Raw genomic sequence first — 23,787 nt, 5'->3', positions numbered from 1 at the left:
GTCACTGAAGTAGTTAAAATACTAGCTGAATGGTTTGCGCTTTTTTGGGTTAAATATCTGAAAATTTTGGATATGTGTATTGTTCAAAGTTGTAAATTGTGAGAAGCTTAAAATAGTTTTCAATTGACTGGTTAAAAAACTAGTTCAGTGATTTTTCTTAGTTTTTGATAAATATTTGAAAATTTGGGATAGTGGAGTTGTTCAAAGTTGTAAGGAACTTCATCTAAGTTATTGGGGAAAAGATGGATGTCTACAAATTTTGGAAGTTGAATGTACTTGTGGAGGCATGAATTGTGAAAATAATTTACAACCTTGAGATATATCATCATCAATAATTTGAAACATTCTCAACTTTGGTGCTCATTTTTATATTTGCAGGGTTGTCAACAAGAAAAAGATGGGATTGATGAGGAAATTGAAAATGTGAATAAAACTCTACAAGATAGCCATGAGATTTTTCGGGATGCTAAAGAAGCTCAGGTACATGCATCTAAAATTCCATCTATTTCAATTGATATTGCATGGCAGATTGTTAACACTGGCTACTATTTTATAACTTATAACTATGAGTTGTTTAAAATAGGTACCAATGAACTAGTTCAAATAATAGTTGAATGGTTTTCATTATATTTTTTTGGTTAAATATTTTAAAATTTGGGATATGTAATGTTCAAAGTTGTAAATTGTGAGATATTTAAAATAGTTGTCAATTAACTAGTTAAAAAGCTACTTCATTGGTTTTCTTATTTTCTTTTTGTTAGATATTTGAAAATTGGGGATATGTAAATTGCTTGGAGTTGTAAGAAAGTTCAGTGAAATTACAAGGGAAAAGGTGGACGTATATAACTTTTGGAAGTGGAATGTATTTGAAAAGGCATGTATTGGAAAAATATCTTTAAAACCTTGAGATATATCTTGATCAGTAGTTTGAAACTTCTTAGACATTGGTGCGTACTTTAGTATTTGCAGGATTATCAACAAGAAAAGGAAGGCATTGATGAGGAAACTGAAAATGTGAATGAAACTGCACAAGATAACATTGAGCTTTCTCAAGAGGCTAAGGAAGCACAGGTATGCATCCAAAGTTCCATCAATTTCTATTCGTATCGTCCTTGTTAAGTGATAGTTACTTAGGAATGATCAAGTGCTTTATTGTACAAATAATTTTACAAGCTTGAGATATATCTTGATCAATATTCAACTTTGGTGCTCATTTGCATATTCACAGGTTTGTCAACACAAAAAAGAAGGAATTGATGAGGAAATTAAAAGGTCAATTGAAACTTCACAAGATTGCAGTGAACTATCGCAAGATGCTAAAGAACCACAGGCATGCACATCCAAAATTCTATTTCTATTCGTTTTTCCTAAGAAAAAAAATTCTATGAAGCACATGTATGCATCCAATAGGTGTCACTTAACTAGTTAAAATACTAGCTGAATGATTTGCGCTTTTTTTGGTTAAATATCTGAAAATTTGGGATATGTATATTGTTCAAAGTTGTAAATTGTGAGAAGCTTAAAATAGTTGCCAATTAACTAGTTAGAAAACTAGTTCAATGATTTTTCTATTTTTTTTTAATAAATATTTGAAAATTTGGGATAGATGAATTGTTCAAAGTTGTAAGGAACTTCATCTAAATTATTGGGTAAAAGATGGATGTCTACAAGTTTTGGATGTTGAATGTACTTGTGTAGGCATGAATTGTAAATAATCTTACAACCTCGATATATATCTAATCAATAATTTGAAACGCTTTCAACTTTGGTGCTCATTTTTATATTTGCAGGGTTGTCAACAAGAAAAAGATAGGATTGATGAGGAAATTGAAATTGTGAATAAAACTCTACAAGATAGCAATGAGCTTTCTCAGGATGCTAAAGAAGCACAGGTACATGCATCTAAAATTCTATCTATTTCAATTGATATTGCACGGGAGATTGTTAACACTGGCTGTTATTTTATAACATAGAACTATGAGTTGTTTACAATAGGTATCAATGAACTAGTTCAAATAATATTTGAATGGTTTTCATTATATTTTTTTGGTTAAATATTTTAAATTTGGGGATATGTAATATTCAAAGTTGTATATTGTGAGATGTTTAAAAATTTAAAATAGTTGTAAATTAACTACTTAAAAACGCTAGTTCATTGGTTTTCATATTTTCTTTTTGTTAGATATTTGAAAATTGGGGATATGTAAATTGCCTGGAGTTGTAAGGGTGGATGTATAAGTTTCAGAAGTGGAATGTACTTGAAAAGGCATGTATTGTAAAAATAGCTTTACAACCCTGAGATATATCTTGATCAATAATTTGAAACTTTTTATACTTTGGTGTGTACTTTCATATTTGCAGAATTGTCAACAAGAAAAGGAAAAGAATGATGAGGAAACTGAAAATGCGGAGGAAACTGCACAAGATAGCATTGAGCTTTCTCAAGAGCCTAAGGAAGCACAGGTATGCATCCAAAGTTCCATTTACTTAGTGAATTTGGCATTACTCACTGATTCACACATCTGTGGCTTGATGTATGAACAGTAATATTGACATGAGATAATAACCTATATACAATGATTACTACATATAACAGTGATTACATTGATTGCAATAAATATTGTTCTAATGAGATATATAGAAGACATCCACATGATATAAAGTAGTATATTTATGACTTATGACCATAGTTTTAAAACTCTGACTCCGACTCGGCCGAGGATCGACTCCAACTCCGACTCCGAAACGGTAATGACTCGGCCGACTCGATTTCAATGACTCGGTCGTTGTAAAAAATACATAATTTTTTTTTTTATATAAAACAACATAATTTTAAAGATTTTAAACATAATTTTAAAGATTTTCATTCATGTTTCCAAACACACAGCATTATAATATAGATGGAAGACAACATATGATCAAAGTAGGCTCATGAACCAATCCATTATATCAAAATGGTACCCAATGGCAATACATAGTCAACTGTCATACATGATCAAAGACTCAAAACAAAAAACACATAACCAAAGACAAAATCCAAGGGAGACCTTGGTGTGAAACCAAAACAGCTCTCAAAAGGAGATTTCTATGTAGAAGAATGTTTGGCTCGGTTGTAAGCACGCTGCACATAACACAAATGTTCATCCCAAAGCTTAGGATGATTACTGCAATATCCCCTGAGCAACTGGATCACTGTCCTGTTGACTACTTCTGTCTGGGCATCGGTTTGTGGATGGAAAGCTGTGCTTTTCTTTAGTTTGGTGTCCATCAGTTCCCACAGACTTGACCAAAACTTTTCCACAAATCGGGTGTCTCCATCAGATATAATGGAAGTGGGTAATCCAAAATAAACTGATACATGTTGAAAGAACAATTTTTTCAGTTTGTTCAACTATAATCTGTTTATTACAAGGTATCAAATACACATTTTGCTGAACCTATCCACAACAACATACAGATAATCATGACCTTTCCTAGATTTAGGAAATCCTCCAACAAAGTCCATGGAAATAGTTTCCCAGGGATGAGAAGGAACTGGTAATGGAGTGTACAAGCCTAGTTTCCTATTGCTGGGCTTGCTTTTAGCACACATAGTACACCCTCTTACATATCTAGAAACTGTCTCGTTCATTTTTGGCCAATAACAAAATCTTTGCAGCTGTGCCACTGTTTTACTTACTTCAAAGTGACTTGATATTAGAGAAGTGTGTGCTTCTCGAATTATCTTTACTCTTTCAGTTTGTCGAATGCGTAGCTTTCCACAATGATATAGGAGTAGGTCCTTAATATGATAATCCAATTCTTCTACTCGTTTGCCTTGACTTAAAGTTGTATATACATCTTTAAAGTTTATATCTTGTGCATATTGTTCAATGTAGCTCTCATGTAACACAGAATTATGCTTAAGTATAGTAGATGCATTTATAATGGGTCTAGATAACATATCAACACTGCTCCCATGGCATAGTCATTGGCATCCGTTTGGATCTCAAACAATGTTTGAAGATCTGACAGTGCTAGTACTAATATTTTCTTTCAAGGTGTCGAAGGCTTTCTGCTGTTTGTCTCCCCACTGAAACACCTTGTTCAATCCTGTTAAAGCATGTAAGGGAGCTGCAATTAAGGAAAAGTTAGAAATGAACTTTCTCCAATATTGTGCTGCTCCTAAGAAGCTCCTAACTTCTGTAGTAGATTTGGGTTTAGGCCAGTTTACAATGACTGCCACCTTAGAGGGATCTATCTTCAATTCACCACACCCTACTATATGTCCCAAATAATTCAAGGATGTTTTGCCAAATTTACATTTTGAGAGTTTAACATAATTTTTTTTTCTTTTCAAAACATCTAATGTCTGCTTAACATGCTTTAAATGTTTTTCCCACGTTTTGCTAAATATCAGAATGTCATCCAGATACATAATAACAAAATCATCAAGAAAAGGTCTGAGTACATCATTCATTATTCTCATGAAAGTAGCAAGAGCATTAGTTAAGCCAAAAGGCATAACCAGCTACTCATACAATCCCTGCTTTGTTTTGAAAGCAGTCTTCCATGCATCTTGTTCTGCAACTCTGCCCTGATGATATCCACTATGCAAGTCTAACTTGGAAAAATAAACAGCTTCTTTCAATTGATCTAATAGATCATCTATGCGAGGAAGGGGATAATGATTTTTGATTGTTATTTTGTTCAGTGCTCGGTAATCAATGCACATTCTCCACGAGCCATCTTTCTTTCTCACCAAAACGATTGGAAATCCACATGGTGATGTGCTAGGTCTGGTGAACCCCTTCTCGAGCAACTCCTGCACCTGCTTCTTGATTTCTGCATTCTCTAAAGCAAACAACTTGTGCATTCCAATTTTAGGCAATGGAGCATCTTGCTGCAAATTAATATCATGCACTATTTCCTTCTTGGGTGGCATACCTTTAGGTTCTTGAAACAAGATATCATACTCTGAAACAACTTTTTCTAAATCAGCGTGCTGTTTAGCATCACAACCTTCAAATACATTGGTTTTATCATGTTTATTTTCCTTTACAACCATCAATAAAAATTGTTTGCATGAATTTACAATTCATTTCATCTACCCTGAGTTTATGAGAGTGTAATTATTCTTGAGCTTATGAGCTCTTACAAAGTATTCGATTCCATCTTTAACGAGTAGATACTTGTTCTCGGCTCTATAGAAAACTGCTTTTCTGTCATACAAGTAAGGACTTCCTAAAACAATTCCACATATATCCAAAGGAATTATATCTAACTCAACCTCATCTACAAACGTTGACCCAAAAGAAAACTTGAGTTTGCATTGTCTAGTCACTTGTAGTTGTGCTTTATCACTTAACCAACCTAATGGGTATGGTTTCTTGTGAGGTGTAGTCAGTAATCCCAAATTCTTTACAATTGCTTCATAAATTAAATTTACTTGTGAGCCACTATCAAACAAAGTATCAATCTTTTGATGTTTGGAGATAACTCGAATATGGAAAATCTCATGTCTTTTTCTCTCATTTTCTTCATCAATAGTAGATTGTGCAGAATTACTAGTAGATGCTTCAAAGTTTTTACTTTTTATACCTGCGGCTGCAATGGTTGTTTCATCTCCTGAGTCCGACATCAAATCTTTCTGAATAGCTGCAACAGTCTTCTTCTTTTTACCCTTGAACTTCTTAGGTTTCAACTACGGATGCAGAATCCAATAGTGCTCATAATCATGCCCATCCTTCTTACAGTGAGTGCATGAAGACTTGCTTTTCTGTGCAGTGTTGGCTTTCCTTGCTTTCCATTTCTGTTTTCTTTTCTCCTTATTCTTGCTTGCAGTGGGTTGGGATGATCCCCCAACTTCTGGGTTCCCATTCTTTCCTCTAGCTTCTAGATGCGTAGCTTGAACAGATACCTCATCTATACTAGTGGGATTAAACATGAGGATAGTGTGTCTCATGTAGCTGTGTAGACCACCAATGTACTTCAACAGAGTCTCAGGTGAGTCTAATGAGATTCCTAGAATCAAAGCTCTCTTTCTAAATTCTTGGGTGTAACGTTGTACACTTTTCCCTTTCAATTGGCGAAGAGTTTGCCAGCTCATCATTGCTTGCTGCATGTAGGCCAGTGGATAGAATTGATTTTTGATTGTAGAAACAAATTCACAGACATAAAGAGTCTTACCATGTCTTTTCATGTCAGCTTGGGTCCTGCCTTCCCACCAAACCAAGCAGTGCCTCCAAGGCGTAGGCTGGCCAACTGAATCTTGCTCTTATCTGAATCGATACTCTGCACTCTGCAATAAACATCAATTTGTCTAATCCAATTGTCCAACTTTTCTGCACTCAACTCTCCATCATATATTGGTAAATCAAATTTAACATATAGTTTAGTCAAAGATGTCTTCTTTTTATGTTCAGGGCTATTAGGAGGTGTGAGAAAGTTTTCTTCTTTCCCTTTGCCTTTTGAGTGGTCATGGAGGAGAGACTCTTCTTCTCCTTTATCTTGTTTGGAGACTGATGAATCTTCATCTTTATGTTTTCTAAAGTCCTTATACATTTCCTTTACCATGGACTTTATGGCCAGGAAACTATCTATAAATTGAGGGTCTGGCCCCACAGAACCTTCCTCTGACATTGTCTTCTGAGGATAGACTCTTCCAATTTCAGGATTAGTTTCGACCAACTCTCCTTTTCCTAATTTGAGCTTTGATCTAGTTAGCATTCAACAGCTAAATCCAACACAAGCTTGTCTAACCTTAACAACCCATAGCTCTAATACCATTTGATCTGAAATCACCCCTAGGCGACCTCACGAAATTAATGAAGGTATTACAGACTCATGTGGTGGTGTGTGCCTATGTTATTTTAAGCAACAGATTGATAAGATTGCGAAATACACAGGCATTGGAAAACAGTAAGAGAAACACAACAAACAAAAATTTAATAAGGAGTTCACCCAATTCTCCTGGGCTACGTTCCTTGGTCTAGCTTTCAATGGTGGCCTTTTCTATTGTGTCTTTAAGCAGGGTTTTTACAATGAGGAGCTCAATTTGAGTCTCCTGTAACAGATGATGCTCAGTAGGGTGGTACTTGGATTCCCCAAGCCGCTAGAGTACACAGAATCCCCCTTACCGAGTCTCGACCTCAACTGGTCTTAATGGGATGAGTCCAATCTGGTACTCAGTTCTCGACTGATATCCTCACAGGGATTGCTTGAACCTCTCAAGCCTTCTCGGTTCTGTCTGCTCGATGCTGCCTTAGCTCTGCAGGTCAGCTCGACTTCTCTGTTCTCTACTTCTTGCTTCACTCTCTCCTCTGTCTCCCCTCTGCTCTTTGTCTGTTCGTGGCTTAAAGCCAATCTGTCCCATGACTGTTCGCTTCCTCTTCCGACTCTTTGGATCGCCTGCCTCTGTCCGCTGGAATTCCCTGCTTCTGTGTCATCGCCACTGTGTAACATTTCACAGAGAGGTGGCCACTTGTCCCCTCATGAACTGAGCGCCAGCTCTTCCTCGAACGATTGTTATTTCGGTTATTCTGTGAAATGATTCATTCGCCAGCTTAGTGGTCATGTCAGACCCCAAATTTCATATGCCTTAGCCTATTCTTCCATCAAATCCCATCTCACATCGGATGCAATCTTCGCCGTCGATCTGGGGCCTCCAGACCAACGGTCATCGCTTTTATCGCATGGGTGAGTTGCTTGACCGTTACCCTGCGATGAGAGCGGTTTTCTCTCTCATCTGCCGGACACGTGTCATTCAGTGTATGGCATCGCTTGGTCCTCTGCCAAACCCGCTTACTGCCTGAAATGCTTCTGATATTTCGTCGGTTTTGAGCGTGGGACCCACCTTGTCAGTTTTAGCGTTTTCCCACGGTTTTCGGGTTTCCCTTGTGACCGAGTGCTCGGGGTCTTTCCTTCTCGAGGGGTTTTGCTTTGCGCTAATCGCGTATCAGAAACGACCTCTGTTTTTGGATCTGGACTCCCTATTTGCTAGTTTGTGCCATTGCGCGGTCTCCATGGGCCAACGATCAGCGCGCTTTGACCAAGGGTCCTCGTTGTTCCGTGCTGGCTACAAATTGCCACTGTCCAGAGGTCTTTCCTGATAGCTCATTTGAAACAGTCATAGAAACTCTGATAATTTTCAAGGATCCAATTCAAATAAGAGCGACTAAGAAAATATGTAATGGCACATCACTGGATAAAGTGTCGAAACACTGGAGGCTATCGCAGGTCTTTCACCATATCTACACCCACCTGCAAACCTTAAAAACTGTAAGCTTTGTCCATGTGAAAAGAAAAGCTAACATGTTAGTTGATCATTTGGCGAATGAAGGAGTGACTAATAAGGAAAGGGACACTCGGCATGTTTGGGAGTTGTTACCCCCAGGTAAACTGTTAGAGGACTGTCTCTGTCAGGCTGCCAAAGATAGGGAGCAATGGATTGACAGGATGGATCGAAGAGGATCAGGAGACAGGTGGGAGGATAGGGAAGCCTAAATTGTTTGCCTGTTGTTTGGCAACAGTCCGAAGATTGTATTGGCATTAGTATTCCATTGGATTTGAGTGGAAGGTTGAGATCAACGGAGGAAGACCAAGGATGCAGTGGTGTGAGGACCGATTCTGGAGTGCTGTAGGTTTGATCGACCATATATCACTGTATGGATCGATGGCGACAAATTGATTAATGAAATATTGGTATCTATGAGTGCCTATGTGTTAAACGGAGTATGGCAGAGAAATTGGGGTTTAAGTGTAAATCCAGTGATAAGCAGAAGATCAACGACACAGGGAGGAAGGAATGAGAACCGTCCGATGCGATAGATCGATAGTCTTCGCTTGGCGGAAGAGCGCGCAAGTTAATTCGCGAGAAAATGGTTTCTCGAATCACAAGTGTTATTTCGGGCGGGGTCTAAGTGGTAACTGGTATTTCGAGGAAGGCCTCTGATTCCACTCTTCAAGCGAAACGTAGTAGTGAGGAGGAGAGAGGAAACCGCTTTTTGGGCGGTTAATCCTTGTGCTACTTGTCCACCCAAAATTAGCGTGGACCGTTGGATCCACGAAGGGTAGATCAACGGTGGAGGTTCGGTCGTGCAAGTGGTTGATCGGCGATTGGAGGAAGGAGGTGGAGTTGGAATTGCGATTCGCCGATATGCGATTAAGCAATTCGACGATAGCCGTTGGATCATTGAAAGAGATGGACGGCAGATTTCAGGCCGATCGGAGATCGGTGTTCGGTGAGCGCAGTGGGAGGGCGTTGCACCGGAAGTGTGGACCTGCTGTTTTTTATGGTCGCGGATGTATTATTTTTGAAGTCCGACCTTATGGGTTGCGGGTCAGGTTTTTGTGTATTTCCTGTGTAATCCTTATTTTCCAATAGAGTGAATGGTTCCGAGTTTTAAAGGTTTAAAGCCAATAACGCTTCTGATAGGTTATGTGGACCATTTTTGGTAAACGAAAGGAATTTTGGTTTACCCTGTAACATATGTAATGTACTTGTTCGGTTAATAGAAAGCTCCATTCTTACTTGACCAAAAAAAAATGTGGTCAATATCGCTGTACAATCCTTGGAGGTTGGAAGTTGGAACTCTGTGTCCTACAAAGTATGGGACCTGCTAAAAATAACAATTCGCTCTTGAGTTTGTGCAAAACTGTGTCTGAAATATCAATGAATCAATCATGTAACTAGTCTGCTTGGGAACCAACCCCCAGCCTGTATCTGCATCTATCTCTGAACCTCCAGTCTGTATCTGCATTTGTCTCTAAACCTCAAGCCTGATGAAATGCGCTGGTCTTTAACCCTCTAAATTTGCAAGGGGCAAATTTAGGGGTTAACAGGCCCACAAGACAAGCAAAATATGTTAAGGAATCACCTACTGGATCTCCTATTCTAGAATCAGTATACAAGGAACTTTAAAAAAGCATAAATATTAGTGTAAAGGAAAGGGCATGTAAAGCAGCGTCTGACTGATCTTATAATTCTGAATCATATAGATGTTTGATGATTGATCTCTACTTCTAACCTCCTTCTGTTCTTTCTATTTAAAGGGCTGTTTTGAAGAAGATGGTACTCCTGAAGAATTGGTTAATGGGGAAGAAGATACTCCAAAAGTTAGCATTCAACTATCTACCAAGAAAAGAAAACATAGGAAACGAAAGGTAAAGCATTAGAACTCAGTGTACTTTACATTATTATGACTCTTCACTGAAAATAATAATGATGGTTTGTCCAATTCATTTCTTTTGCAGTCCTCATCTATGACGCCCAAAATACCGGTAGCTGCTGGAAGCAAGGTTCTGTTTGTGGGAAATCTTCCCTACTCTGTTGACCATGGCAATATGTATGTTATTACCATCTGTGCATTTTCTTTTCAAATGAGTTTGGAAGTTTTTGAGTTTTATTGCATCATTCTTAGGATATAGGGACTGGATGTTGCTCACGTGTTTGACATTAAGTTATGTTATCCTGCTTCTCTCATATAACAGGTTAAAATTCTTTGAAGATGTTGGGAGCGTGGTAGATATTCGTATGGCTAAGTGTATTGATGGTTCTATGAAAGGTTTTTGTCATGTGACATTTGAGACTGAAGCAGCTGCTAAGAAGGTGGTTAACTGTGTCTCAGATTTGTGAAGGTCCATTTTAGATGGTTTTTTCTATGCCTACTAGCTTTTACTTGAATGTTCAGGGTGTTCTGTTCATTTTAGACACTTTATTCAAGTCTCACACTTGACACTTTTAGTTGGGAGCACAGTTGTTATTGCTTTGATAATTGTGAAAATTAATTGCTTTGTTTAATTCCTCTCTTTTCTTATAATAGATAGTATGTCTCTAAGTTATTTTATTCTTTTCTTATTATTATTTCTCAGTATGAACATGTCCTCATTCTTAAACGATTGTTTCCTTAACACATAGCTATACAAGTGATATTCCATGTATGGCTGAGATGTTTAATTTTCGTAGCTGCAGTCGGTATTCCTAGATTGCATTAGCCCACAAAATAAAAGAAATAAAAGGAATTTCAATTTGAATTCGAGTCAGCTCCAAAAGAGGGGAAATAAAAATTTTGAAATTCAATTTTTCCCTCCAAATGTACAAGACAGCCAGCCCAAAAGACACACCTATTTGGGCTCATCAAACTCTATATATTGCCAATCGACTTGACCTCTTGTAGCCAATTCAGATCACACACAACATCTGCTCTTCTGTTCATCCATGCGAAGGAGAGAGAAAGTACAGGAGGCTGAAGTTTGACCTACGTTGACCATTTCTTCTTCTGATCTGTTTGACTGAGTTTTTGGCAGAGCAGACTGAATTTTTTGGGCACATTTGGGGCAGCAGAAGGAGGCCAAAATTCAGCCTGTTCCTGGGCAGTTTGATCGCAGGTTGACTGAGGCTTGTTTCGACAGTTTGACTAGGTTTGACCTGGGCTTGTTTACTGGGAAGGTTGACTTTATTTGAATGGAAAAATCAGATTGCATCTCTTGTTGAATTGGATAATTTCTTTGAGAAAAGATTGCTGGGTTTTTCCGTAGTTAGAGTTTTCCCATGGGAAAATTTGTCTCTTGTATTTGGCTCTCTTCATGATCCTACTGTGATTTTTGTTTTACAATTGAGATTTTCTATGTATAATTGTTTAATGATGAATGTGACACAAGAAGTATCAATTAAGAAATCATTGGTAGTAATTATTAGACTGGAAGATTCTAAAAATCAACATGGTAATAAAGGAAAGTTAAGGAGCAGCCTTGATGAAATTCTAGTCCAACTTTTTGTAGGTTTTAACCCCGTACAGAAATTAATTGCATACAAATTCGAAAAACAGAAAATTAAACAATAGCGAGAGCATAACACATAAAACAAATATAAATAGAGATTTTCCCCTGGATCCCAAAATCAGGACTATCAGATTGATTTTTCATTATATTCCTTTCAATGTTACAATACATATATATATGCAGAAGCATCCAATACCATGGACCGAAAACCATCACGCCCAAAACCATGTGCAAAAACCATGCACAAAACCATAGGCAGGTCCTCCCACCTAATATGGGATCCAATTTTTTTCCCCAGGGCATTTCTCTGGACCCCGTAAAGAGGGACTAACCGCCCCCTCAAACCCCCTGTGACCCCCCCACTGCGCAATTGACGCAACGAAGGGGGGGCTCTGCCCCCCTCTAACCCCCGGTTAACTAGGGCTACTAGTTGTGGAAAGAATATAACACAACCCAACATTCTACCACTTGTTGTTTTCTTTCCACAGGGGGCGATATGAGAGCTTAGTCATTAATCTAGCCTTGCAATGCACGTTGTTTCTCTACACCAAGAGAACTTCTCAAAGCTCACATATTTTGTCAATGCATCTGCAGTATTCTTCAAAGTGTCTACCTTTACCAGCAACACTTTTTTTCCTTCTATCATATCCCTCACAAAGTGATACTGAACATCAATGTTCTTTGTCTTTGAATGGTAAGCAGAATTATTTGCCAAGAAAATTGCACTTTGGCTGTCACAGTCTATCCTTATAGCTTCCTGTACTAACCCCATACTTGAACACAATCTCTGCAACCAAACTGCTTCCTTGCTTGAATGAGTGGCTGCCATGTATTCTATCTCTATAGTTGATAGTGCCACTACAGATTGTTTCTTACTCATCCAACTGACTGCACCTCCAAATAGGTTAAACACATAACCCACTTGTAGAACTTCTCTGATCCAGATCTCCAGTCCAGTCTGTATCAACAAAGCCACGAATATCCAAAACTCTATCCAATTCTGGTCTTCCTTGGTAGCACAAACCATAATCACTAGTGCCACACAAATACTTGAAAACCCGCTTCACTGCTATCCAATGCTCTTTCCCCGGTTTTGACATAAACCTGCTCAATACTCCCACTGCATATGCAATGTTGGTTTAGTACAGACCATCAGATACATCAGGCTACCGACTACACTTGCTTATGGAACACAGGACATGTCCTCTTCCGTTTCTTGTGTCTTGGGACACTGTTCAATAAATAACTTTACACCTACAGGAATAGGAACCTTTACCGGTTTACTATACTGCATATTAAACCTCTGTAGTATTGTCTCGACATACTTCCTTTGGTTTAATCAGAGTTTCCTCTTTGCCTAATCTCTTTTAATTTCCATGCCCAAAATACAGTTTGCAGCACGAAGATCTTTCATGTCGAATTTGGAGAACAATTGGGTCTTCAAATTCTAGATAATTTCTTTGTCATTTCCAACCAACAACATATCATCCACATACAAGACCAGATAAATAACACGGTCACCAATTAATTTAAAATACACATGGTGGTTTGCTTTGCTTCTGGTGAAGCTAAGTCCCCGTATAAATGTATCAAATTTCTGATACCACATCCTTGGTCGCTGTTTTAACCTATACAGAGACTTCTTTAACTTGCATACCATTTCTTTCGTACCCTTCACCACAAAACCTTCAGGTTGCTTCATGTAGATCTCTTCTTCTAGATCCCTGTGAAGAGATGCTGTCTTCACATCCATCTGTTCTACCTCAAAATCAAAAGCAACAACAACAGATAAAAGTAATCTAATAGAAGCTACCTTGGCAATAGGAGAAAAAATATCATCAAAATGAATTCCTGACACTTGGGAATAAACTTTTTCTACCAACCGAGCTTCGTATTTTTGCACCTTTCCTTCTGCATTTTTTTTCTTCTTGAACAACCATTTGCTGCCAATGGGTTTCCTTCCAGCCGACAACTCCACCAAATCCCAAGCCTCAGTTTTGTGCAAAGATGCCATTTCATTAACCATGGCCTCTTTTCAGAGTTTGCCATCCTTTGAATCTATTGTTTCCTTCACAATTTTAGGATCATCATCAGTAATTGATAAAACAAAATTTGAACAGAAAGCAGATGGACTATACCTTTCTGGTTGTCTTCTTTCTCGAACTGATCTTCTCACAACTGGAGTTTGTGGCTCTTCATCTTCTGATTCCTCTTCTGTTGTAGAGTTTGATTCTTCCTCCTTAAGCTCAAACTCTATCTTCTCAGGTTCCTTTGGTTGGACTTTATGTTTAATAACATCTTTCACCTCTCTGAACACCACATCTCGGCTATACACAACCTTCCTTGTTACTTGGTTCCAAAGCTTATAACCCTTTAAACCATCCTTATACTCAATAAAGATGCACTTTTCAGATTTACTATCCAACTTTGTTCTTTTCTCCTTTGGAACATGTACATATGCATCACATCCAAATACCCTCAGATGTGAAAGAGAGTGTTTTTTACTAGTCCATGCCTCTTGTGGAGTCTTATCCTCCAACGCTGATGAAGGTGGTTTGTTGACCAGGTAACATGTAGTCTCCACCGCCTCTGCCCAGAATTCCTGTTCTAACTCGGCACCATTGAGCATGCTTCTTGACCTTTCCATCAACGTCTTGTTCATTCATTCTGCAACTCCATTTTGCTCAGGTGTGTATGGAGTAGTCTTCTGTCGTGCGATACCACACTTCTTACAAAATTATTCAAATTCCTCAGTATCTTTATCTTCTTCTTTGTCTGGTTTTCCACGAGAGCCTTAAATTTTTTAATCCTGTCAAGACTTTAGATTTCTTCCTAAGGAAATATATCCATGTATTCCTTGAGAAGTCATCTATAAATGATACACAGTACACAGACTTACCTAGTGATGGAAGCTTCACTGGTCCAAAATATCACTGTGCACAAGCTCTAGTATCTGTTTCGCCCTCTTACGATCAGAGGGGAAACTCACCCGATTCTGCTTCCCATATATACAATTTTTACAGAAATCAAAATCCAGAGAGCTATTAGTCATACCTTCTACCATACCTTTACCGTGAAGTATTTGAAGGCCCTTCTCTCGAATATGTGCAAGCCTTTGATGCCATAGCATGGACTTTTCTCTAGAGACCACTAGATTTTCCGCTCCACTTTCAGGAACCACAGAACTATCGCACCCCTCAACAACAGTGCTACCTTGCAGCTTCTACAGAGTTCCAATCCGAACTCCTTGCATCAATACTAGTGCTCCCCGAACCATCTTGCAGGTATCCTTCTCGAACACTGTTTTTACACCTTTATCATCCAACTTGGTTACAGAAATCAGATTTCTGGCCAATGCAGGTATATGCAGAACACCCGGAAGTGTTCTAATCCTTCCACCTTGCAGATTCAACTTAACTTTTTCGCGACCAACGATTTTAGCCTTCCTGTCAACCCCCAAGAAGACATCACCACCATCATATTTCTAATACGCGCAGAACCACTCTCTATGGGGAGTGAAGTGAAAGGATACACCTGAGTCAATCGACCATGCCTCATGATTTACATGTGTACTTGAAGAATCCCAGTACACATCCCCACCTTCATCTGAGGTGGTTTTCATCTCTGCAGAAGGAACATCATCAGATCCCTTTCCTTTGTCAAGAGCTTTAGATTGACAGTCCTTTTTGTAGTGCTCTTCCTTTCCACATTTCCAGCACACCTTTAGAGGTTTTCCTGAGATTTAGTTCTCCCACTCTGTGACTTATTTTTGTTTCTGTTCTGGGACCTTCCTTCTACAGACAAGGCATCACCATAGTGGCTCTCCATATTTTTCCGTCTCATCTCCTCCGTCAATAAGGATGAAACTATTTCATCAAACTACAAGGCAGTTGCATTGCTACCTATTGCAATAACCAAACTATCCCACAAATCTGGTAGAGAGCACAACAAATTGATGCACTTATCTTCATTTGAAATTTTAATATCAACAGATAATAACTGACTTACCACCGTATTAAATGCGTACAGATGCTCTATCATCGAGTCTCCATCTTTCATCCTTAGGTTATACAATTTTTTTTGTAGGAACAGTTTATTCACCAGAGACTTAGATTGGTACAAAGTCCCTAACTTGTCCCACAAAGCCTTCACTGTAGCTTCCCCTGATACATTCAACAATACTGAATCTGAGACACAATCGTATTATGCTCTTTGCCTTCCGATCCAACTTCTTCCATTCTTCATTGGACACTCTCGTTGGTTTAGTACCTGGTTCTACCGCGATCCACTGATCTTTATGTACCAACAGATCCTCCATCTTGAGTTTCCATAACTCAAAACTGACCATTAAATTTATCGATCTCTATCTTTCCATTGCTCGCCATCTTCTTTCACCACCAGAATTGATCCCGCGGATCTCCCACTGAACAGGGTCTACCACAGGCCCGAGCGAAACCCCTCAGCAACAAAGGCGTCCCCTTGAAGCCAAAACAACTCTGATACCAGATGTAGGTTTTAACCCCGTACAAAAATTAACTGAATACGAATTCTAAAAATATAAAATTAAACAATAGCGAAAGCATAACACGTAAAACAAATATAAACAAAGATTTTTCCCTGGATCCCAAAACTGGGACTACTAGATTGATTTTTCATTATATTTCTTTCAATGTTACAATACATATATATACATGCCGAAACATCCAATACCATGGATCGAAAACCATCGCGCCCAAAACCATGTCCGAAAACCATGCACAAAACCTTAGGTAGGTCCGCCCACCTAATATAGGGTCCAATTTTTTTTTCCCTGGAGCACTGCCCCGGACCTCGTAGAGGGGGGCTAACTGCCCCCCTCAAGCCCTTTATGACCCCTCGCTGTGCAATTGGCACAACGATGGGGGGCTCTGCCCCCCCTCGAACCCCCTGGTTAACTAGGGTTGCTAGTTGTGGAAAGAATACAACACAACCCAACACTTTTGTAACATTAGTTCAGGGCAGGAAACCTCTGACTAGCAAGAAATGGATAAGTATGAGGAAGAAGAAAAGAATGAAGATCAAGGGAAGAATGTTTGTGCCCTAGAAGAAGGCCGAAAACCTCTCTCCATGTACAAATTCGTGAACAGAAGGATTCTGCCCTAGATGGGAGACAAGTCACTTATTATTAGTTAGCCTGTGTCAGAGGGTCGAAAGGCCTCAGTATTGATTGCAAAAGGGTAAATTCAGGAAGGTCGAAAAGGCCTCAGTGTGATTGCACAGAGGCCAAAAAGCCTCAAAAGGTAGCCTAGAGACGCGAAGGCTTGTGAAGCACAAATGGGGGTTATTGATAGTGAGAAAGGGCTTGATCCAAATTGGTCAAGTAGTTCTCCATGGATATCAAATCAGTGATCCCACAAATGTAATGTCTATGTTAAGCTTGATTCTGTGATGGCTTTTATGTAATATTGTTTGGGATCAAATTCTTTTGGCAACATTCTTGTAGATCTCAACTAGCTTCAAGAAGAATATATTGATGCCTTATTTGCCAACATTCAATAGCATTGTCCACATTGAAAATATTGACAATGAAGGGATAAAAATTGCATAGAATTGTGATTACCGTCAGCAAAGTTGTAGGGCCAAGTATAGGCCTGATTGAAAGCCAAGATTCATCCTATCTGAAGGTTAAAATGATGACCACTTGGAGGACAAATCACCTAGCAAGGAAACCGTATTCTTCTAGAATAGGAGATTGAATTTCTCAATGGTTGATAGACTAAGAGATTGAGTTTTATGGGAGCCGATTGCATTAATTTCCAGGAGGTGAAGAAGACTTATTTGGAAGTCATAATAATATTTTAAAAGGCATATTCTAGAGGCAGAAACGTTGTTGTGAATGTTGAGTCATTTTAGAGCTGGAGTTGTCCTTGTAAAGACAAATTGTTGCTATTACTACAATGGTTTTGAAGAGGTCGAGCTACTTAGAAGAAGCCGAGGGTCACAACCTTGTGATCAAAAGGGACCAAGATCTTAAAGAGGTTAGGTCACAGGCCTACAAAGGGTGTCGAGAAGACTCAGAGCCTTAGGAAATAAGGCCGAGTTGTCTCTGTAAAAGGCCAACAAGGAATCATGGAACTGTTGTTCATAAAAGGAGACTAAGTTTAGGCTTGAAAGAACTTTGTATCAAAGTTTCTTTAGAGTTGTTGCCTTATTTGACAGGAGCAAACCTTGTACCTTGCCATGAACCTTGACAAGCATGAAACATTGGAGGACTCTCTGCAAGAAAGTATGAAATTGTATGCAATGAAAAGTTGGAAGTTGCTCCAAGCTAGAGGGAGCCCCTTCACCCATTTGTGTAAGCAATAAACTTCCAGTGATTAGAGGAAATTTCAACTAAAAAATAGCCACCCAAGAAAAAATTAAGAAATTAATAAAATAATGCCATCTAGACAAATTTTTAATATATCGTTTTTATTATACTACTTTTATCAAAATTACCCAAATAAATGTCATGTTTATCAAAATAACCGTATATATATAATTTAAATTAATTTGGTAACACAAGATTTACCCAAAATTAAATTAAAAAAGTAAATTTAAAACTTAAATTAGTTGTGTCATTAAAATGTTTTATATTTAAATTAATTTATTAACACAAGATTTAATAACATTTAAATTAAAAAATAAATTAATTTTAAATTACCCAAATAAACACACTTTTATCAAAATAACCATGTATATGTTTTATATTTAATTAATTTATTTACACAAGATTTAATAAAATTTAAATTAAAAAAGTAAATCTAAAATTTAAATTAGTTACTCATCATTAAAAACACACTCAACCCATGATTTACCCTTGATTAAAAATACTCAATATTATAACTTTTATAGAATAAGATATTAATTTTATTTTTAATATTTAATGTAATTTTCACGTTTAAGGTAGGTGAATTATGTTATTAAAAACTTTGTTGATGCCTAGTCACACCTGTATCTCTTTTGAATTTTAAAGGATTTTGATTGGCTTACACAATTTGACATGGAAATTCAATAACTTTTAAAAATCAAACTGTTACTTTATCCTAACAATCCAAGCACACTACAATGTTGGGGTATTTGGGTGATGTAAATGATTAAGCATGGGGCCTATTTTGTGAATGTGACATGTTTGTTGTCTCCATTCACTTAAATAAGTGGATACCCAACCCGGAATGCTGGAGTATTATTTTCACATCAAGACAGTAAAAAATAAAATGAAGAATCAGATCACTGTCATTAATGGATTCTCAAGAGAGAACACTCAACACTTTGCTATTATTGAGGATTAGTTGATGGAGCGAGTTCGTTGAAGACATTCATGAAGTATTCTGACATTACAGTTGAAGGGGCAATCACCTTGTTGACAAATTCATCACATATGTGGTGGCATAGGGACTCTATGGCCCATTCTTTTCAATTATGTTTTTGTACAATCATTTATGTTTAATACAATGCATATGGATTTGAGGAATTGTCCCATCTATATTGACTACAACAAGATACTTTGCAAGATCTAGGGTTTGTAAAGCCCAGAAGACTAGAAGTCATGGATAAGAAAGCCCTAGGGTTCAGATAAAACCCTAGAGCTAGATCTACATCAATGATTCCGCTGAAGGAAGAAAACCCTAGCTCACGCAAGGAAGGAAGGGAAAGCAAAATTTTGACGATAAGGACGTGGATGATGAGTTTGCAAGAAGGCAAGGATTGAGAGGGAGATTTTCCACAATCCTTGATTATTATAGCTTTATTATTAGTTAGCCTCTTGTCTTTGTTTCTTTTGCTAGCTTATAATCGTTTTGTTAATTTTAGGTATGTTCTATGCTTAGAACAATTTATTTAAATTTTCATAGTTAGCTCCATAGCTTTTCCAGATTAGCAATCACATCAGCATTAAAGTAAAATGCAGATAGAACATAAACATAAATCTCAGAAGACAAGCCAAGGCAAGAGGACACAAGAGGTGGCACTAGCCAGGGACAAACCCCAATGTGGGGAAACCCTTGATCAATTCTTCTTATATGTTCTTCAATAGTTCAACAGAGAGAGAGAGAGATAGTACGTTTACAACAGAAGTCAACACTTTGACTTATCTAGATAAGAGCATAGATCATCTCTAAGAAAATGATACATGAGATTAGTTGAAGATATGCTGCTTCAAGTAATTCTCCAAGGTGACTCCTTCACCAATCATTGTGCTGCATTTCGTCATCATGCTGCACCTCACCGCGCTGCACCATGCTGCACCCATCATCACTAAGCTGCATCTCATCACGCTTCATTAATCATGACTGTACCCATCACTGTACTACATTATGTGCCATTGCTGCACCATGTTGCCATCCTGACCTATTTGTTGGCTGCACCTTGCTTGCTTGTTGTACCTAGCATGCTTGTTGTCTTTAGCATGCTTGTTGTTGAATGCTAGTTGTCCCTTGCATGCTAGCTGTAAAATTACATGCTAGTTGTCCCTTGCATGCTAGCGGTAACATTGCATGCTTGGTGTATTTGCTGCTAAGTACCATACAACTGTCCCAATGTTAGTTCACTGTCCCTTGCATGCTGCTCTCCTTCGAACACAGATGCTTCCTCTGTTTCGGCAGTTCTCGATAGTTTTGGCAGTTCTGACTATTCCCGATGGTTCCGGTAGTTCTAGTTGTTCCCAATAGTTCCGTCAGCCCTAGCAGTTTTGGTTTTTCCGGCAGTCCTGGCTTTTTCGGCAGTTCCGGCTTTTCCGGCTTTCTCGTCAGTTCCAGTTTTTCCGACAGTGCCGGTTTTTCCAGCAGTTTCGACAGTTTTGGATTTTTCGGCAGTTCCAGCTTTCTGCCCTCTGGATCAGGGCAACATTATTCCTTAGGATCTCTCCTCCTATTATTTGGTTGCTGGCCGACCTTGACGAATTGTCTTATAACGCAAATAAATTCATAACTCCATGAATACTTATTGGAATTGGATGAAATCCTACACCTCTCGATAAGAGGGATCTAAGAAAAATATTAGCTGCCATAAATAAGATGACCCACGTGGAGTTTGGCCCTAGTTGCCAATTTTAACACTCCCTCTCAACTAGGGAGAACTCCATCCGTTGATCCATATGTCTGACTATACTATCTTTGCCATCAGTGCCTTGCACTTCTTTGCTCTGCTCTGATCTGTTGAGCTCTGCTCTACTGAACCATGAAGAAGAAGAATTGATCGAGAATGTCTCATACCATTCTCTACTGACCTGAAGTCAGTTTCATCTGAAGAGAGTGTGTCACATCACTCTTACTGACCCGAAGTCGGGTTATTGATCCCAGATCAATATCACAAGAGAGTGTCTCAAACCACTTATACTGATCCCATATCAGTTTCACTGATCCTAGATCAGTTTCATTGATCCCAGATCAATGTCACAAGAGAGTGTCTCAAACCACTCATACTGATCCTAGATCAATGTTGCACTAATCGTTATCGAGATTAATTTGGCGTAGGGAAAAAATCGTAATAATTGGGAAAAAATCGGTAATAATCGGGAAAAAATCATTTGGTACAAAAATATTCTTTTTTTTCAATTTTTTTAATATCTAAACCATCTACAACATAAAATAAATACATTGACACATAAATATGATAAAAGAACTAATATATAAGATGTTTAATATCATTTCTAGTGCTAAAATCACACATAACAGTGAATCATGTCCTGAATAGTAAGTCCTGACTCCTGAGTCCCAACTCAGCCTCAAAATATCAACAAAAAATATAATAATGTATCTCATGAGTCATAATGTCATATACAATGAAATGAACAAAATAACTAAAGTCTAATACTATTGATTTCCTCTGCCCCTCTTGCGAGAAAATGCCATAGCTTTCCCTTTCCCTCTAGATGTAGATGCTGGTGCTGGTGGAGTTGGCAGTGGAGTCTGCTGTGCTCTAGAAGCTGAAGAACTAGGAGTAGGAGCTATAGGAGGTAGACCGCGTCCTCTACTGGTGGCACGGGTAGCCCTGACAGGTGGTGTCACCTCCTCCTCCTCCTCCACTACATCCTACACTAAGCAATCATCAGCAGACTCCATGAGAGGCCTCTCGGCCTCAACCCTCCATGCAGTAGTGGTGTCAATCCCATCCAATGAGATGGCCTCCATATCAAGTGTCCTCTCAAGTTGCCTCACCCACAATTGAAGATTGTAGTAGACATAGACCATGTCATTAGAGGCGTTGGGACTCCAACCTGTACACAGATCATGAAATAATAATTATAAAAAAATATTGTTTAATGAATTCAAAAATTTATTTGGAAATTTGCAATATTTTAAATTTTTAAATGTTAACCTATTGCGCTTCTTGTTGTGTATTTTTTCAAATACAGTCCAGTTGCGCTCACATCCTGAGGAGCTATATGTTTAGCTGAGGATTCGAATGGCGAGCTTTTGCTGAAGGGGTACCTTGGCACCATACATTCTCCACCATGCATCTACAACAAAATTACAAATAAAATTTTAAATAAACATAAGAAAAAATGGAATTTGAAGAGACAATGAAATTTGAAACAAACTGCCCATGGGGCTTTGGATTGACGGTGAATGGGTGTGCTGGTAAGGCACTCCTTGCGATAGGTCACCAGTTCAAATCCCCCGTGGGTACTTAGGTTAGTCTTAACTAGAATTTTTTTTTTGAAACAAACTGAAAAATACATGGCATTTTAATCATTCTATCTGTCACAGCCATGTCAAAGCCAAATGTGCCACATGCCATTCAATTTCTTTAGAGATTTTTGTACGTTCTGCTGGAGATTGCACCATCCTCTGGACACATGTTAAGAATCCATCCATGATCTTAGTATCAAGTGTGAACCCACATGCGTAAGAAAATGCGGGGTTCAGGGAAATCCCAACAGCATGAATGGGACGATGGAGTGTGTTGTTCCATCATTCATCAATCAGTCCCCATAGGAGGAGTTGCCTCTAAAACTGCTCATCTCCCTTATCATCATAGTAGGCCCGAATGGATTGTTTGGCCTTGTCCATGGCCTCATACAAATAGCCCATTGCGGGCTTCTCACTATCAACTAACTGAAGAACCTTTACCAAAGGTTCAATAACGACGCACACCTCCTGCACTCCCGCCCAAAAGTTGTCCTGGTATGAAACTAGTCTGCAGATGGTCTCTCGCTTTGGTTTGCGGCTCATTGACAAAGCATGCCACTCCTCTGAAAGAAACATTCTCTTCACATCCCACAGAATTCAAGAGGGATTGAAGAGATATGAAACTGGTGGCAGACCGTGTAATGGTGGGGCGCACAAACTCTTGGTTGTTGGTGAATCTTCTCATCAAGCTAAGCATAGATGTATGATTATATATAAATTTTGTAATGCTTTTGGATGACTCAACAATATCTTTGACAAAAGAAATTTTCCCTCTGTCCTCCAACATCAAATCAATACAGTGTGCAGCACAAGGTGTCCAAAATAAAGTAGGATGCCTGTCCATAAGCATCCTGTCAGCAGCAACATAATTTGCAGAATTGTCCGTTATGACTTGGACAACATTTTCTGCATCCACCTCCAAAATAAACACATCCGAAAAATCACATAAAGTTCTTGCATCTTTGATTTGTGCAGATGCATCAACAGATTTGATAAACATAGTCCCCTTGGGACAACTAACCAAGAAGTTTACAAGGGTTCTCCCCTTTTGGTCAGTCCAACCATCTGACATCACAGTGCATCCTGTTTGTGCCCATGATCCCCTAAAATCCTCCAATATTTTGGTGCAGTCAAGCTTTTAATTTTGAAGAATCCGGCCTCTCATGTCATGATAAGAAGGGATCTTGTACCCTAGGCCAATAGTTGCAATAGCATCAACAACAGGCTGGAAAAATGGATTATTCCTTACAATGCTGAAAGAAATATCACTCCAAAGGAGAAATTTTGCCAGCAACTTGTGAGCTTGTTCTTTCTCAGTTTTTTTAGCATTGGATTGATAGATGGCTGTGAACTAGGTGTGGTTCGAGGAATAAAAAGT

The 23,787-nt window shown here is 38.5% G+C and overlaps 1 protein-coding gene across 6 annotated transcripts in view; it reads left to right on the top strand.

The window, feature by feature from the left end:
* The window catches only part of LOC149138257 (uncharacterized), a 190,880-nt gene that overhangs the window by 71,271 nt on the left and 95,822 nt on the right, over positions 1-23,787 (top strand). For 3 of the 6 annotated variants that reach the window (XM_089446638.1, XM_089446637.1, XM_089446640.1), the window contains 8 exons: positions 379-480; positions 961-1,071; positions 1,229-1,330; positions 1,791-1,892; positions 2,362-2,463; positions 10,033-10,143; positions 10,234-10,325; positions 10,471-10,588. In XM_089446638.1, the coding sequence (XP_089302764.1) occupies positions 379-480; positions 961-1,071; positions 1,229-1,330; positions 1,791-1,892; positions 2,362-2,463; positions 10,033-10,143; positions 10,234-10,325; positions 10,471-10,588 (840 nt within the window). The remainder of the gene's footprint in view (positions 1-378; positions 481-960; positions 1,072-1,228; positions 1,331-1,790; positions 1,893-2,361; positions 2,464-10,032; positions 10,144-10,233; positions 10,326-10,470; positions 10,589-23,787) is intronic. The other 3 variants (XM_089446639.1, XM_089446641.1, XM_089446642.1) reach the window with 3 other exon arrangements.

The sequence above is a fragment of the Pinus tabuliformis genome, chromosome X (assembly GCF_031772625.1).
Source record: "Pinus tabuliformis cultivar Carrire ecotype Pingquan chromosome X, CPIR1, whole genome shotgun sequence".
NCBI classification, from domain to species: Eukaryota; Viridiplantae; Streptophyta; class Pinopsida; order Pinales; family Pinaceae; genus Pinus; species Pinus tabuliformis.
This window is presented reverse-complemented; position numbering and strand designations above follow the sequence as displayed.